The 17,226-nt window shown below is 41.5% G+C and overlaps 7 protein-coding genes across 7 annotated transcripts; 5 read left to right on the forward strand and 2 right to left on the reverse strand.

Annotated features, from left to right (window-relative positions):
- Positions 1 to 1,833: 1,833 nt before the first annotated feature.
- Positions 1,834 to 2,319, forward strand: PHYBLDRAFT_104999 (hypothetical protein; the record flags this gene model as incomplete). Its single annotated transcript, XM_018427874.1, has 1 exon — positions 1,834 to 2,319. A coding segment is annotated over one exon (486 nt), but the record flags the coding sequence as incomplete, so codon positions are not given.
- A 1,849-nt stretch (positions 2,320 to 4,168) lies between these two features.
- On the forward strand, positions 4,169 to 5,358 carry PHYBLDRAFT_138447 (hypothetical protein; the record flags this gene model as incomplete). Its single annotated transcript, XM_018430005.1, has 6 exons — positions 4,169 to 4,281; positions 4,350 to 4,493; positions 4,605 to 4,678; positions 4,756 to 4,881; positions 5,014 to 5,153; positions 5,221 to 5,358. The coding sequence occupies 6 exons, from the start codon at positions 4,169 to 4,171 to the stop codon at positions 5,356 to 5,358; spliced, it is 735 nt and encodes a 244-aa protein (XP_018298932.1).
- Positions 5,359 to 5,405: 47 nt separating this feature from the next.
- PHYBLDRAFT_157004 (hypothetical protein) lies at positions 5,406 to 7,297 on the reverse strand (the record flags this gene model as incomplete). Its single annotated transcript, XM_018433542.1, has 7 exons — positions 7,179 to 7,297; positions 7,008 to 7,095; positions 6,594 to 6,924; positions 6,374 to 6,505; positions 6,252 to 6,328; positions 6,043 to 6,178; positions 5,406 to 5,897 (listed from the first exon to the last, which is right to left on the reverse strand). Coding segments are annotated over exons 1-7 (1,175 nt in total), but the record flags the coding sequence as incomplete, so codon positions are not given.
- A 136-nt stretch (positions 7,298 to 7,433) lies between these two features.
- PHYBLDRAFT_161527 (CCHC-type zinc finger transcription factor) lies at positions 7,434 to 8,753 on the forward strand (the record flags this gene model as incomplete). Its single annotated transcript, XM_018434423.1, has 1 exon — positions 7,434 to 8,753. The coding sequence occupies one exon, from the start codon at positions 7,434 to 7,436 to the stop codon at positions 8,751 to 8,753; it is 1,320 nt and encodes a 439-aa protein (XP_018298934.1).
- A 131-nt stretch (positions 8,754 to 8,884) lies between these two features.
- Positions 8,885 to 12,690, forward strand: PHYBLDRAFT_184467 (hypothetical protein; the record flags this gene model as incomplete). The annotated part of the gene is made up of 2 exons (XM_018438939.1): positions 8,885 to 9,585; positions 11,086 to 12,690. 2 exons carry the CDS (start codon positions 8,885 to 8,887, stop codon positions 12,542 to 12,544), a joined length of 2,160 nt encoding a protein of 719 aa, XP_018298935.1. The 3' UTR covers positions 12,545 to 12,690.
- A 33-nt stretch (positions 12,691 to 12,723) lies between these two features.
- On the reverse strand, positions 12,724 to 13,078 carry PHYBLDRAFT_61940 (hypothetical protein; the record flags this gene model as incomplete). The annotated part of the gene is made up of 2 exons (XM_018440878.1): positions 12,724 to 12,966; positions 13,019 to 13,078. The coding sequence occupies 2 exons, from the start codon at positions 13,076 to 13,078 to the stop codon at positions 12,724 to 12,726; spliced, it is 303 nt and encodes a 100-aa protein (XP_018298936.1).
- Positions 13,079 to 14,484: 1,406 nt separating this feature from the next.
- PHYBLDRAFT_138450 (hypothetical protein) lies at positions 14,485 to 15,785 on the forward strand (the record flags this gene model as incomplete). The annotated part of the gene is made up of 3 exons (XM_018430006.1): positions 14,485 to 14,910; positions 15,005 to 15,264; positions 15,326 to 15,785. The coding sequence occupies 3 exons, from the start codon at positions 14,485 to 14,487 to the stop codon at positions 15,783 to 15,785; spliced, it is 1,146 nt and encodes a 381-aa protein (XP_018298937.1).
- Positions 15,786 to 17,226: the final 1,441 nt, after the last annotated feature.

Below are 17,226 nucleotides of genomic sequence, written 5' to 3' on the forward strand. Positions count from 1 at the left end.
TGGTGTAAACCTTTTCCTTCTTCCCTTTTGATTCCCATTTTCTTAACGGGCACTTTGGTAAAGTAGGAATACCTCGTCTATAACAATATTTTTGTCTTTCTGTCTGGCTTGTGTGACCATGCGATCAAAGTGTGTAGGCTGGGCTCAAAAGACAGACAGACAAAGACCAGAGCAATAGACATACCAAAGAAAATTCAACTTAGCCTTCTTCTCTAGTAATCTTCCCCCCTCTTTAACTCTCCATTGTGGCTCCATCCATGTCAGAGAGTCAAGTCATCCTCTGGCCACCTATCCGCTGTTCTTACGACGAACTTCTTCCAAGACAGCCAGTAAACCCTTCTTCAGCCTCCGCGCTGACCGTCAAACGCACAAACATCGAGGGTCTATATGAATGGATACCATTGGCCACAAACAATTACCATAGGCTGCATTTAAACAGTTGTAGATTTGTGCAACACAATTTTTATGCTATTGAAGTCTCCTTGACAGTCGAAAGACCAGAAGTTATCCCGAACTTGCAGCTCTGTGTTGGCTCGTACATAGTACCCACAAAAGTTTGTCCGTACAACACTGCGTCGGCAGTTCTGCTCACATCTCTGCCGGCTTTATCGGGACCACAGGGACAGGATCGAATTCCTATTTGGGTTGTTGCAATTGACCAAGATAGAGTGCAGGATAGTGCACTTGTTGCAGAGTGTATCTATCGTGAAGACCAAAGAGCTGACCTTGTTGCAGTTTATGTCGATCAACGTCAAAGGCCGATCCCTTCTTTGACAGGTAAGAAAATAACTCTGTCCGGAATGTACTCATAGTGTTCTTTCTGTTCCTGTGGCTAACATTCTGTAGATAATTTGGCTCAAATTTCCGTTGTCGGTTTTAACGAATACGACCTCGGACGTACTTCTCAGTTGGGATACTCTACTCCCCGTGATGACACCTTTTATGATAGTAAGTCAAAGATATTAATATTCATTTCTTAAAAAAAATGCTTGTGTTCCATTGTTTCGCCTCAACCAATCACTAACTCTTCCACTTTCCGACAAAGGCTACCCTCCCAACTCCTATCCTACCTATTCGTCTAACATGACACTTCCAGCTGCAGAATATTCTCTTGATTCAACCACACGTCAATTACCTCCCCCTCTTCCCCCACCTCAGACCTCTTCTATCCAAAATCCAGCACAAAACCAACAACAGCAGCATCCAGTACAACATCAGCATCCAGTACAACATCAGCATCCAGTACAACAACAGAATCCAGTACAACAGCAACAGCAGCAGCAGCAGCAGCAGCAGCAGCAACAGCTACAGCAGCAACAGCAACAGCAACTACAGCAACAACAGCAACAACAACTACAGCAACTACAACAAATACAGCAACAGCAGCAATTACAGCAACAACAGCAATTACAGCAACAGCAGCAATTACAGCAACAACAGCAATTACAGCAACAACAGCAACTGCAGCAACAGCAACAATTGCAACAACAACAGCAACAACTGCAGCAACAGCAACAGCAACAGCAACAACAGCACACAGCTACAAGTTCTCACTCTCGGTCCCATTCACACTCTAACATTCAACCTAAACCGCCTTTACCAATTCAACCATTACCACCTCAAATCTCTCGACCCCAAATATCACAACAAGGAGCTACAGTATCTACTACCTCTGCTACTACTAGTACAGCAGAAGCTAGTACTTCATCTACTGGTATTAACCCTGACCCAGCGGTTAATTCAGCCACTACTACTCCAGATGTTCCACTAGCGGCATTATTGAATCAACCTGATTTTTATCTTCATGGTCAACTTTCAGAGGCTACTCTTGACTGGACTCCCGAAGAATTCAATGCAGGTCGACGCCTTGTCAGCTTCTGGCGTAATATTGGCAACAATGTAGTCACCTGTGGTTTCAGCCTTATCGAATCGTGGGCTGATGACAATGATGACACTCTTACCATATCGTGTATATATTGGCAAGAACAAGATGCATTCTATTACACGTCTGTAGACTGTATTCGTTTACTGGAGTATCTTGTTGACGGAGAATTCACTCAACAAGAAAAGAATCGTGTCCGGCGTAACCTGGAAGAGTTTCATCCTCTGACACTTGGAAAAACCAAATCAGAAACAAGCCGATTTTTTCGTATGATCATGGGGTATCCTGGCCCTAGACCACGAAATATTGAAAAAGACCTTAAAGTCTTTCCTTGGGATACTCTCGAAGAAGCCCTTCGTAAGATCATTATTCATTATACAGCCAGTTACAGTAGCACCGCTACTGTACACCAATCTACCCACCGATCCAACACTTAACTTAATCGCACTAATCAATCCAAATACTTACTACACACCCTTACTTAATTCTTAATTTTCTATATTGCAATGTTCATTTTTATTCTCTTTAGACTTTAGACATTTTCTCTCTTTTACTATCCTTTTTATTCTTATTTTTACTATCATTTTCACTATCATTTTTCACTATATTTTTTACCATTCTCTTTTTTTTAAAAAAAAACCAAAAAAAACATAATTATTTAAATTACATTTTTGAAAATTTAAAAGCCTAGTTTTCAACCCTGTTCTTTATTTATTTTTGCGAGTAATTCAATATACACGCTTAAAGCATAGAGCAAAAACGAGTTAAAGAAAATGGAGTATTTATTATGCAGGGAATAACTTGTTGTAGTATAAAGCTTATTTCCCGAAGCATAAGATGATTTTGTATACTATTGCCGCATTTTTATTTTATTTTAGAAAACCAAGATAGTTAATACGAAATATCCTGAGACAAGACGCACCTTGACATATTTATAGCATAGTTTCCGAAAGAAAACTGGTAAGTATAATATCTACCTTTTCTTACATACACTCTTTTTGACTCTCTTTATACGACTTGAATATTGAATCCTAGGCTTTGAACGAGCTACTGCTAGAGAATTTTAATTGCATGACCCACAGAAATCTTGTACAGATAGCCATGCCATTCTAATGTGCTGTACTGTTTTTTTTTCGCCACAAAAGTTCTAGACCAAATAAATTATCTACACATTTTGACTTGCATTTATTACCAAGTATCACGGTACTCAAGAATCTCCTGCGCAAAAATAGTTCTAGATCAAAGTGTATTGTTACTTTATTTATAGATAATATCAGTAAGCTTTACTATATACTCGCCTTTTACAATGAATAAAGACCTAAAGTACCAAGTGATAATTTTCATTAGCCTGCCTATTTGGTTGATCCTGTAACTGAATTTACTTCAAATGTCTTTATATCGAATCTAATTCGTGTCCTGTCATCTAAAATAAGAAACTCAAAGAGTCTAAAAAATAGGTATTGTGCTTTTTTCAGACAGATGTTTCTGTCTACCTAACTTCCAATTTAAGAGTACCACAAATTGAAAATCCACCATTTTGCATATGAGCAAGTTTTCTTTTGTCCTTTTATTACACTTGTTTTGGGCATTCAATATATATTGAATCTTTCTGTGATGCTTCTAATCGTGAGTAAGCTCATCCTCAGTGCCATTGTAATTCTAATAAAATTAAGTTAAAGCTAATACATCTAGATTATTGCTCAAATAGTATGAGTCGCGTGTATCTTATAATCTACAAGTAAATCCTGTCTTGGTTTTGAAAATGATTAGCAGCACGGATGGTTAATCTATAAAAGTCTATAATTTTTTCACTTTGTAAAACAGTATCAAAATAATAATAACAAAGCACCAGTTGGTTTCCAGCACAGTGAGTTTTCTATTTTAATGTCAAGTCTTTCTTTACTACCACAGATAGAAAGAATAAGAAGAAGAAGAAGAAATAATTGTAAATTAAACATGTCTTTGCTCAAATATTTCTTTGTTACAAACTATATGATTTACAGACAAATATATTGTGGGTGGGCCAATTGATTCAAGAGACATTATTGCCCAATTATTTTTACAGCTATTAAAAGCTTAATATCTAATCAAATATTGGATCATTGATAAGTATTACACTTTAATTAGATGCGTTATACAACCCTTGAATTCATTCACAACGCCCTATTTTTTTTAATTTTTTTTAAAAAAAAAGAATTTATGATCAAAACTATAAACCAAAAATTGTCAGGAAACTCAGTAGTTCAACACACAGAGAAAACACCCACCGTCACATACCTTTTCTTCATGTCACTCTACTCCTTCTTTGGCTGTCTCTTTCTAGCCTATGGTCCCATTCTTTCCATATTCTTTCTTTACATTGCACGTAATGCTCAATATGTTCTCTTGATGGTCTCAAGGTACTCATCATTCCCCTTTTTATTATTCACATGCTCTATAAAAAAAGAGTAAACTAACCAACATCCAGTGCATTCTTTTGCTTGATTGCCCTTTTGATCTCGAGTGTAATATGGTACCTGGCTAAGAAAACTCAATCTACTCATGCCGTCACGATAGCTTATAGTGTCGCAATCCAGGAAATATTCCGCTGGGGATTTTTTAGAATCCTGAGGTAATGCATCCAAGGCTTCTATTCCCACCACAAAAAAAAAGAAATGAAAAGAAAAAGACAACCCCTCGGTTATAATTAGCTTTAAGTTTATGTCTACTAATAATATGACAGTCGTGCCGAAACAGGTCTTAACCTCGTTTCCAGAAACCCAAACTCCCCATTCAACAGGCCTGTGTTTGGTTTTGGTTTGTGCTATAATAACCAAAGTGCGATTCTGATACTTGCTTATTAACCCAAATATATATATATATATATATTGTAGTCTCAGGATTTGGTTATGCATTGATGTCTTGCTTGGTCAGTTACATATCCCTGCTTGTAGAATCTTTAGGCCCTGGCGTTAAGATGTGCCAATCTTGCCCTGGACTTAGCCTATTCTTTGTATCTGGTAAAGGAATAGAATATATATATATATATATATATATATATTTGTAGATGTAGATGTAGATGTAAATGTAGATGTGCATATATGTGGGTGTGCATAGACATTGGATTTATTAATTTTTCCATGTGCTATTAGCCATCAATACCACAATATTCTCTCTGCTACATATGGCTTGGATGATGGTCGCATTTGAAGGATTCTCTTCTTACAAGACAAAATCGGGCATGCTACAGATTACCTGGGTAATCTTTTCACATTACGGCGCTTCCTATGCAGTAAGATAAAATTTAACCGATATTGACCGGCTTTAATTGTAACAAGTATTGATTGAATGAACCATAGACATTGTTCAATGCGTCAGATATTCATCTTGGCTGTGTATATTCGGCACTTATTGGTGTGGTTATCTTAGCAATATCTTGTGCTTGGATTGCCTATGGTCTAAAATCAAGAAACTACATCAATAGACACACAAACTAAACCTTCTTGTGGTGAGAGAACAATAATTGCTTTCTTGGTATGCAAATGCGTTCTGTACTTTGTTTATTCTGGCTGACAACTCATATTATTAAAAAGAAAGAAAGAAAGAAGTATTTCTTCGCCTTTGCCTCCACAACAGAAAAAGAAAAAAGTAAAAACGAAATATGTGAAGTTACTAATCAAGATCCAGATCAGGAGCATCATTATCAGGATGATCTTGGTTGTTGTCAGAACTAGCGGGTGAATGGTTATGGCCGTTTGAGGCGCGTCTCTGGCCAGGTCCCCAAGAAAACGGACCCGGAATGTTGGCTGGCCATGATGGTGTGTTTGAACCACCTCGGTCTTGTCGAGATCCTCCTAACCAAGAGAAGATGGAGGCACTAGTGGGGGGTTGTTGGCCTTGATTACCGGAAGAAGTGTCGTTTGTGGACTGGTTGCTGTCGGCAGCAGTGTCTGTCGCTTGACCGGATGATAATGGATCATTCGTAGTCTGGCTTCCGTCTCTTGCTCCTGCTGTCTCTGGCACCACCGAATGACGACTTGGAATGGTCATCAAATCCAACAGAAACATTACATAAAACAATCAAAGCAAAAAAGGAAAAACAAAGCAAAACAAACAGACAATCACCCACAACCCCATAATTCCATCACCCCCCCCCCCCGTTTTCCATATGTTTTACTTACCATACAGGACAGGTTCCATTCATCTTTAACCAGGGCTTGATACATTCATTGTGAAAGATGTGTGCGCATGGCAACTCGATTACTCGTTCTTTAATATCGAATTCTTCTTTGCAAACAGCGCAGTCGACCTGGAGATCTAGATACATGGATATTCTTCTTGTTACTACCCATCATTTCACAATCAATAATATCATCACACTTGGTCGTACCTTGTTCTGCCTGTGTTAATACACGATCTCCGAGAGACTCGATAACCTCGTCTGGGGCAGGGGGAGGTGCTGTGCGACTGATTTCTTCGTCTTAGCCCTCGTCTGTTTTTCACGCCACTTACCCAACCGTCTGCTCCATTAGCTGCGAGATGATGTTGTCCAGTGCGCCTTGCGAGAATACGTAGTCGTTCGGGTTCCCCACAAAACCAGCGTCAAGGGGTGCACCTGCCAATGTCTGCAACATTTGCATTACACTAAACAAATACAGGAGTACATAATAAGTATTCTGATGAAGAATGGATTGGGTGTGGTCTAATTTTATATTTGTAATCGTAATAATACCTTGCAATGCTGCTGACTCTATTTCCCGCTTCACCGTCGGGTGTTTGATTCGAAGCATCTCTGTTTTGTGCAGAGTCGTTTTCAGAAGAGGCCCGCCGGGGCATGTTGGTACGTATTGGGTGAATGTTACCACCGTCTACAAGACCAGTGTAAAGCACAAATGGACTTCTCTGGTTCTCTTGACCACCACCTGTCTCGGGTGTACCATCAGTATCTGTTCCATTTCCTGGAGTATTGGTTCCATTGGGGCGCATTGGTGTCTGCCCAAGTATGGCAGCCATAATGCTCTCAAAGAATGGACCAAGCGCGTTCTCATCGGGTCCACCTTCGCCTAAAGAAATACTCAATTTTAGTCAGCCGCCATACGTTCTTTCTTGATGATTGAAACCAATGTAGTCTCTGAGTTAATGTTACCCGTCTCGGACCGGAAAATGTTCATAAGTGGTGGTTGACTCTCAGTCCCCGAGAGGAAGCGTCGGGGGTCATCAGCATCATCTTCAATCTACACAATCATTCGATTCGTAAGACACTCTTTTTTTTATTTTTATTTTTATTTTTATTTTTATTATCTTTTCTAATTCTAACCTCTTCGATAAACTGCTGGTTGCACACTTGACAAGTAGGATCTGGGGCCATGTAGATGGGCACTTCAGTACTGCACACATGGCAAAAGTGTCTGGTATTATTTGGTGTGGACATGTCCTAGGCTGAGATGTTTGTAAGAAAAGGGTAAGGGGAGAAAGATGACGAAGGGAAAGCCCGCCGAGTTTGCTTTCGCTCAATCTGTGACTTTCCACTATCCCAAAAGTATTCTATATATTTAAATCAAATATTACACTCATGGCTCTTCCCGCTAAGACTCCGCCACCCCTACCAAGGGACCCCTCACCACCTCCTGGCTCACCCACGCCATCACTCAACACTCCATCTACACCAACTGGCTCACCACCATTGTCTCCATCTTACGTAGCTGCGGCTGTTAAGTCTGTAGACAATTCTTGTACATCTCGCATCATCGGCTCCATCGCTGGTAATGGCGCTCCACGCATATGGAAAGAAGACTCCTCTCCATTTTCTGTTTTCTACGAGGTCCCTGCTGAGGGAAACCCTCTTCGTCCTTTGTTCTTTGAGGCTCTTAACACCGCTTTCCCATTGGGTGTTGGCCGCGGCCTCACATATGCCTCTCGTACTTCCCGCACCTCCTTCGAATTCCATCTAGTAGACCAAGAAGCATGCTCGCGCGCATGCCAAGTTGGCTTTCCTTTTAATGGACGTACTGTCTTCGCTTCTCCTGCCATTCCTTCGACGTTTAAGCTCTTGCGCTTACGTGTGTCTCGACTTCCTCTTCACGGATATGCGGATTTTGATGAACTTGCCGAGAATCTTCGCCGCTGCCTTGCTATATACGGACAGGTTCAGGAAATATCCTTGAATTTGAAATATAACTACCCCGACGGCACAGGCACCATCCATATGCTATGCCCACCTAATCCTGATCTTCATCTGCGTCACTTGGAACATGAGATCAAGTATAATGAAACTACAACTTTCCTTGCCACTTGGGCACGTATGGGTACTCATTGTACTTTCTGTAAAGAGATGGGTCACGAGAAAGAAGCTTGCACCAAGCGACCCAAAGAAACCCGCACCTGCTTCCGCTGTGGTAAGGTTGGTCACCTTGCCCATCAATGCCCACGAAACGAGGAAGCCGAATCAAAACGCCCTCGCAAAACTGCTCGCTCCCCAACCCATGCCCCTGCACCCCCAGCCGCTCAGATGTATCATGGTCTTCTACCCTCTGAAACAATCTACGGCTCACAGCACGCCCCGCAGAACATACCCCTACCTCCATTGGCTACTGAATCCCTTTCTAGACCACGCGCGGCCCCGGGCGCCATTCCGGGTGTTCTTCCCGCCAACCATCCTGACTTCCTGATAGAAGCAGCGGCTAGTACTGGCATGGATGACAACGTCCAATTGGTTAAGACCAGTGATGGCGAACTTGGTAACGAAGAGACGAAGAAAAGCGACGATGAGGAATACTACAGCGACGATGACATCGATGAGATCGCCAAGTATTTCGCTCAAATGGAAGATGATCCCATGGATGGTGAAAATGACGGTGGACAAGATCCTCCAAATCCAGCTCTTACTTTATGATTAAAATCTCCACGATAAACTGTCGAGGCCTGGCCAAATTGGCCAACCCCACCTTACGCTCATTATTTATACGCCACCTACGCTCTCAGCATGTCGATATACTCGCCCTGCAAGAAACTCATGCTTCCTCTATGGATATACAGAACACATTCAATATGCAGTTTAGGACTACTTCCTCAGTTTGGTCCCAACATTGTGGTTTAGTGTGCCTAGCTCCTATGATTTCTATTGTCAACCCTTTAACCTCTGTCTGTGGCCGATGTATATCTGCTACAGTTGAGCATGCCAACAATAATTTTTCCCCTTTTCAGATCTGTATGGTATATGCCCCAGCTACAGTTGGACAGCGGTATAAATTCCTATCTGCCCTGCTTGCTAACTCTTTATTATTGCCCACTCATCCTTCACGCTTCATCCTGCTGGGAGATTTTAATCACTCCTATCACACTCGTTCACCTCGGCCCCGACTTGCACCTCATACGTGGCTCCAATTCCTCTCTGACCACCTCTTTGACTGCGTCACTATGCCTGATTCTACCCCTATGCCTACCTTCCATCGCGGCACAACGTCCTCCACCTTGGACTATATATTCTCCTCTTCCGATATGTTTTCCCACCGCATTTCGTCTTCCGTGGATTATATTCATCCGCAATGGTCAGACCATTTCCTAGTTTCCGCATCTTTTCTCTTTGATTCAGGCACTGTCTTGGGGAAAGGCCTATGGCGTGCCAACCCACGTCTGTCCTACAACCAGCATTTCTGTCTCCAGCTTGACTCTCACATTCATTCCCTCGTCCACTCTCTACCAACATCTCTATCTGTTCAAGAACAGTGGGATAGTCTCAAAACCGATGTCATCCATTTTATCCGCTCTTATTGCCGTCGCCCTCGCCGCAACCTCACTACGATAGAAGCCCAGTTGCAGAGCAAGCGCGCGCACCTGATACAAAAGTACCGACTCAACCCCTCCATTAACTTCCAGCTTCCTTTTGTGGAACGACAGATTCAGGACATACAACACGAAAAGGTAGAAACACAGGCATTGCGCGCTGGAAAACACTGGCGGGAACAGGGTGAGACCTCTGCCGGTTACTTGAAACGTACGATTGAAACACGACAAGTCCGTAAGTCGATCTCTGGCCTACGCCACCCCTTCACCAACGTCCTTTCGACACAGCCTTCTATCATGACCGATTCCGCGGCTGCATTTTATGAAGATTTGTATTTCCCCGATGACATTGAGCAAACCGCTGTAGACGACCTTCTACATAATCTTCCGACTCATATTGTTCTCTCTGACGCTCTTGTAAACAAACTCACTTCCTCCTTTTCCATCGTAGACATACAAGAAGGTGCGCAGCGGTCTCCTTCCGCCAGCAGTCCCGGTCCTGACGGGATACCCTATGAAATCCTTCGTCTTCTTTTTGACCATCCCGCGTGTGCTCATATCTTGGAAAAGCTTTACAATGACGCTCTCACCACTGGAGTTTTTCCTGCCTCTTGGCAATCTACTTGTCTCTCCTTGCTACCGAAGAAATGAGACCTTACATCTTTGAAGAACTGGCGACCTATTGCCTTGATTAACACTGATGCAAAGGTCTTTACTCGACTACTCAATGCCCGTATGATTCCTGCTGCCAGCTCAATTGTGTCTCAATATCAAACCGGGTTTGTGAGGGGAAGGTTCATTGCTGACAATGGCATGCTTGTCAAGACCATTATGGAACAGGCCCGGCTCACTCAATCCACCAGTATTGGCTTGCTCTTGGATCAAGAAAAGGCTTACGATCGTGTACACCCCTCGTACCTGCGACAAGTCCTGCGCCATTTCCGTTTCCCTTCCTCTCTCGTCGATTGTATTTGCAACCTATTCTTCTCTACTCGAATACGAGTCAATGTGAACGGTCATATCTCCCGAGAACTTGTTCAGCACCGCGGTCTCCGACAGGGCGATCCTCTGTCCCCCGTTCTCTTCAATCTCGCCTTTGAGCCTCTTCTACGCCGCCTCCAACATGACCCTGAATTTTCTGGGTTTCTCCCACCTATCTCGCCAATCCTTCCAGCCCCCCCTCCAGTCAAATGTCTTGCATATGCGGACGATGTCATTGTTTTCCTCTCCACACCCGAATGTTTCACACGCCTCCACACACATCTTGCCACTTACTCTCGGGCCTCCAATGCCAAGATCAACATGGCCAAGACGGAGGCCATATCGCTTTCGGGACAACCACTTCCTCACTGGATCACGTTCCTACAGGCCCACCAAATAACATCCTGGCACGACCGTTCCTGTCCTGACTCCCTCCGCTACCTTGGCTTCCCTCTTGTCAGTTCGATTGCCCAACGCGATGCCTTTTGTTTTTCATTGTTAACAACCATACAATCTTCCTGCGCCATACACCTCACTCGATCCTTATCGATCCGGGGGCGTGCCACCGTTCTCAATACTCCCATTCTCTCCCGTCTCTGGCATGTCCTACGCGTGATCTCTGTTCCTGTGTCGTTTCTCGATAAAGTGAAGTCGGTCATGGGTCAGTTCTTGCAGCACCGAATGTTTCCTCCCATTAAGCTGTCCACTCTTTGTCTCCCTCTTCGTTCTGGCGGCCTTGGAGTATTAGATCCTTCTATACAACAAGGTGCTCTTCATCTGCGTTGGTTACGTCCTCTCTGTCTCTCTCCTCACTCCACCTCTGGTTTAGTTCCTCCTTGGCTGTCCTTTCTCTTACGTTATCATACGTCTGGCACCGACCCCCGATTGACACTTCTCTTCCACGATCTTCGCCCCCCCGATCTGACTGGCCTTGCAGGTTGCTTCCGCAACATATTCTCTGCTATTGATAGGCTCCCGCACGACTTCTCCCTTGCCCCCAACATTGCTACGTGTTTGGCACTTCCCCTCCGCTCAGTATGCCTACCAGCCACAAGCACTACCTCCTTCCCTCCCTCCTGGCAACACCTCCGCGTTGAAGATGCCTTTCTTGTTGACCCTTCTTTCGACGTTCTCTGCCGTCGAGCGCCGGCTGATTTCCCACGCAACCCGCTCATATTGCGCAAGTTTTTCAAGAGAGTTGACTCTCGCGACACCTTGCTACAACATTTCCTTGTTCGCGCTTTCCTCCCTTCTCATATCCTTCAGCTCAATGACCCTTCCATTCCTTCCCGTTCAGGCTCATCAATCAATGCTAGCCCTTTTGTTTGCGGCCTTTTACCCGGAATACCGTGGTCCAAGCTGAAACCTCGTATGTATCGTTCTTTTTGTTCCTCTTCTGTTTCTCCTCCCCTGTCGTCTACACTGTCCAGCTCACAATGGCTAATCTTTTGGAACCTTCCTATACACCACCATGTCCGCAACATCTGGTACCGAGGTCTGCACCACAAATTGTCATCCCGCTCCCTGTTGCATCGCATACTTCCTGGCCCCTTCCCCACCGACTCTTGCCCCATTTGTGAAGCCTCTACAGACACACCCGACCATTTCCTCTTCTCCTGCCCCCTCAAAATTGACGTTTGGTCTACATTCTGGCAAGATGTCTTTGGATCTCATCCTACTCTTCCTATACTCCATGATGCATTTTACAACCTGTCTTTCCCCTATACCCGCCCCTCTGATATTCACGCCGCCTCTCTCTTTAGCTGTGCCCTTCTGGCGATCTGGCGACATCATTGGTCCACGGTGTTCGACAATACACCTTTTGTATCTTCCACCGTCCTATCTACCGTTTCCCGCTTGGTTGCCATATTTAAGGCTGAAAAATCTCGTGATGACCTTGCCTGTTCTCTTGCTACTTAGCTCTACCTTTAGTTTTCCTTCTTACATATACACCTCAAAAAAAATCAAAAACCCAAAAACAAATTTTGTGACGTGCGTCCTTTTGTTTAGCTAGTGATCCTCACAATAAAAACCTGAGCTCTAATTGCTCCCTACAAAAAAAAAAACTATCGGTAGCAGCCAATGAAGATATGAAAGACCTATGTTGGAACCTCTTTAGCATGGGGTCGTAATGGTTTTCGCTCAATAAATGGCCTTGGTATAAAAGCGTCATCAGACAAAAGATCCATTGGCGCTATTCGTACCGATGGTATTGCATTTGAATTTATTTGCGAACGGCCTGTCCGTGCCGCTGAAGCTTCTTTGGCACCTGCTGATATTGTCACCAAGATCGATTTGAGAACTGCTACTATATTGGAGTTAGATTCTAGATCTGGTGCTGGCTAAAATAGGCAAAGACATAGAAGACGTAAAACTTCCACGGGTGAGTATTACCAGCTTTTCGGATTCAAGTCTGCTACCATAAAAAGAGCCAAGCACGACAGAGTTAATCATTATGTGCACCACCTGATTTGTAACACTCCATCAACAAAGATATGTAACTGGGACTAACTTAATGAGGTTTTACAATATATCTTTCGGAACTTTGAGACGATCAAAGGCTATTACTTTGATTGGCTTGAGAAAGTTCAAATACCATAGTTATAGTAACAAGAAAAAGACACTAGATGAACTGTATAAGCGACTGTTGGTCAGGCAAGTTGCCTTGCTGTAATTACATATTACATTATTTCATACCAACATTAGTGTTACTTTATGCGAAAACAATGGCCTCAACGATTCAATGAAACTATGTCTTGTATAACAGCAAGACACTCTGTACTTAGGGGTGATATTCAACCTAAATAACTGACACTAAACTTCTTTTATCTCTTTGTAATTCTATCTTTTTTATCTCAATCTTTGGACTAAATGCCAAGTTCTCTAGTCTACCCTCAGCTGTCGGCATAGATCTTTATATCTTTATTTTTATTACAATGCTACTCTCTTACTCTCAGGTACGCAATTTGCTTTCCTTTTTCTCCCACCTGTTTCCGAAACTGTTTCATAAAATGCTCGAGGGATGATACGTTCATATATTGACCCGCATAGTGCCATGGAAAGTGCACTGAAATTCGTTAATCGTCAGCACTCGCCCCTTTCCTTTATTACGAATGTAGTTTTAAAATTCCCCAAGCCGCATGTCTACATTTCTATCATGAGCATAGAAGGTTGATTAATAATGTGTCACCATCACCAGCTTAAGCTGATCTACTGTCAGGCAATGATATACCTTGATCTCTTCATTTTTTTTTGCCTCTGAGCTCTAACATATAATCGGTATATGGCATCATTCTTGTTGCCCATACCTGACATTATTCCACAGCATGAAGCTCCCGTATCAAGGTGCTCATACCTAAAGAGAGAGAAAAGCATGGATAATATACACAAAATACAATCAAGTTTATCTAATCGAATGAATAAAGCACTTATTTTCAGTGATATATCAGAATCCTTTGATATAGTGAAAATAAGAGCGAGTATTAGAGATGTCACAAATGTTAGATACGGGTAAAAGATTACACAATTTCCCACTTTTTAAAGCAGAAAAAAAAAGGCATGTAGGATGACAGGCTGTTGATGGCAAAGAATGACTCAGAGATCCAAATTGCCGGGTTTATTCGACTATATGTCTTTACAGTTCATAATTGGTGTACTCTTCTTTTTTTTATAGATTTTGTTTATGGCTCATAATGACACTTAATTATTATTATTATTATTTAATAATTCCGACTGTTTGCTCGTAGAACTTGGCTTGATTAAATTGTTTAATAAACTCTTTAGAGCTTTTTTTTTGATTTTTGTGAGCGTGTATTTTTATTATTGCTATCACTATTGCCTATCATACAATTTATTAAACCATGCCCTTTAATATCGAAAAGGTCATTCGTCCTAATATTCTTGCCCTTGCGCCATATCGATGTGCCCGCGACGACTACAGCAAAGGGGTTCTTTTGGATGCCAACGAAAATGCGTTTGGCTCTGCTTTGCCAATTAAGTACAAGGAGGAGCTCAATAGATACCCTGACCCTTACCACCCCAAAATCAAAGAACGTATTGTCAAGTTGAGGAATGTGTCTTTGATTCGTCAGGTCTTCCTTGGAGTAGGGTCTGACGAGGTCATTGATTTGCTGATCCGTGTGACATGCACACCAGGAAAGGATAAGATTCTCACTACACCTCCAACCTATGGAATGTATTCTGTTTCTGCTCAAGTAAATGATGTTGGCGTTGTCCACTCTAATCTTAATATCGAGAATGGATTATATCAACTACGCTTGGACGATGTGAGTCATGAACCTTTTGTGTACACCATCATATAATATATGTATATATATTGAATCATTATCGTTACCATTATTTCTCTCTCTCTCTCTTTAGATAACAGCTAGCCTAAAAAACAACCCAGAAATTAAGGTTGTATTCTTGTGTTCTCCTGGTAACCCAACTGGCACTGCTTTATCTCATGATAGCATTCGAGAGATACTCAAGTCTGGGTACGAAGGCATTGTAGTAGTCGATGAGGCATACGTTGACTTTGTAGACCATGAGAACGGCACTGTTTCTTCTTGGATAGATACATATCCAAATCTAGTTGTTATCCAAACCCTTTCAAAGAGTTTTGGTTTAGCAGGTATCAGGTACAATAAAAAAGAGAGAGAGTCTGTAGATATCTAGAAAACAAGACTTCTAACCGCCCAGCCCCCACAGACTAGGAATAGCGCTGGGTAACCCGGACTTGATCCAGATTCTCAATAATACAAAGGCACCTTATAATATCGGTACTCCGGCGGCTTCAATTGCTTACGAAGCTTTATCTGATGTTGGTCTAGCTACCATGAATACACACCGATCATACCTTATCCGGCAACGTAGCATGTTGGTCCAAAGGCTTTTGGCCTTTCCTCTTCAGGGACTTGGTAGGATTCTTGGTGCAAACGATGCAAACTTTATCCTGGTTGAAATTCTTGACAAGAATAACAAGCCGTGTAATGTACGGGCTGGAAAGGTGTACAGTCGCCTGGCCGATTGTCTTGGAGTTGTGATTCGTCTAAGGTGTAAGGAGTATGGGTGCTTTGGATGTGTTCGTATCACTGTTGGTACTGAACAAGACAATGAGTACTTGCTAGACCAATTAGAAATTGCATTGAAATCAGTTTAATATACCATATTTTATGTGGGGTTTCTGCTAAAAAAAATAAGAGTTTAGATTTGCTCGACTCTAATGAAATTATAGACACACCAGAATTAAAATATAGCACATATATATAATTTGTGATATATTTTGATAGTATGTTCATTGTGGTAATTTGAAAATCTCAATTGTCTATATGAGGGTGGGATGATAAAATCAAGAGTGAAAAGAGAAAGTAAAAGAGACGGTATATTCCGTGTATGCGTTTATTGCTGTTTAGTAACTTGGGTATAGATTTTCTTCTTAACAGTTGAAGAATATTCTTTTTGTATGTATTGAGCTGCATGCACCAAGACATATGAATATACAAACATATAGGTTTAGTTCAAATTTTGCAGACAGTTTCTTTTTTTCTTCTTCTTTATACCAATAAATGACCTTGAAACAAATCAAAGGCTTATTTCTATTATTGTTACTATTATAGCTGTATAATAATACTAATAAATACAGACGTACCTGAGTCAATCACCTTGTGTGTGTGTATTTTAGAGATTTTTATCTTCCCTTTGAGTTTTGACCGATATTATTGTTCGATTAATAGGAAAACTTATCCGGATATATGATTAAAATCAGACTCAAGCCAGATCAGTGAAGCCCCCAATTATAATAGTATTGTGTTATTTTAGAAAAGAGAAAAAAAAATTATCGATTCAGTAACACCAAGGACAAAAGGAAAAAAAAAGTGCTATTTTGTATGCTAATTCCGTTGGGTATCCCATTCCAAACAAAAACAAAAGACAAACCTTGATGAGGTTGATGAACACCTGTAAACCATTGACTAATATGAACGACTATCAGTTGACTTTTTTTTATAATATTAATTAGTTTAGTATACCCACCCACACACACACACCTATACACCTATACTCACTTTGTCTTTAATTCTCTTGTTAAATATCAAGAATCTATACATGTAATTCTTTGGTGTGCTTGGTTTTGTCTTTGTACCTCTTGTGAATTCTATTTTGAAGCTGTATAAAATGTAAGTAAAAGAAAGTACAATGAAGATGTCCAAAATTATGGCTCATGTAACTCCAATCAAAGAATAGAATAGAATAGAATAAGAAAATGACAGATTAAAAAAGAAACATTTTATTTTTATAACAAAATATATATATATCTGAGTTGGGCATTCTACAAACGCCAGAGTTTCACAAAATGTAGACAAATAAGAAATCATCGAGGCAAACAACGATATTTCTTATTTATTTTACAGTGAAAATTTTCCCTTTTGTCAAAATCAGTTGTACAGTGGTATAAACAGCGCCTAGTCGACATTGATAATTTACAAGGCTTAAAATGTAGTTTAAAGAAACAAAAAAAAAGCCAGAGACAAAGACAAGAATTCAGGTCCCTTATTGACACAATACAAAGCTGTAATACAAATCAGGTCAATTCATTGATAAAA

The sequence above is a fragment of the Phycomyces blakesleeanus genome (assembly GCF_001638985.1).
Source record: "Phycomyces blakesleeanus NRRL 1555(-) unplaced genomic scaffold PHYBLscaffold_1, whole genome shotgun sequence".
NCBI classification, from domain to species: domain Eukaryota; kingdom Fungi; phylum Mucoromycota; class Mucoromycetes; order Mucorales; family Phycomycetaceae; genus Phycomyces; species Phycomyces blakesleeanus.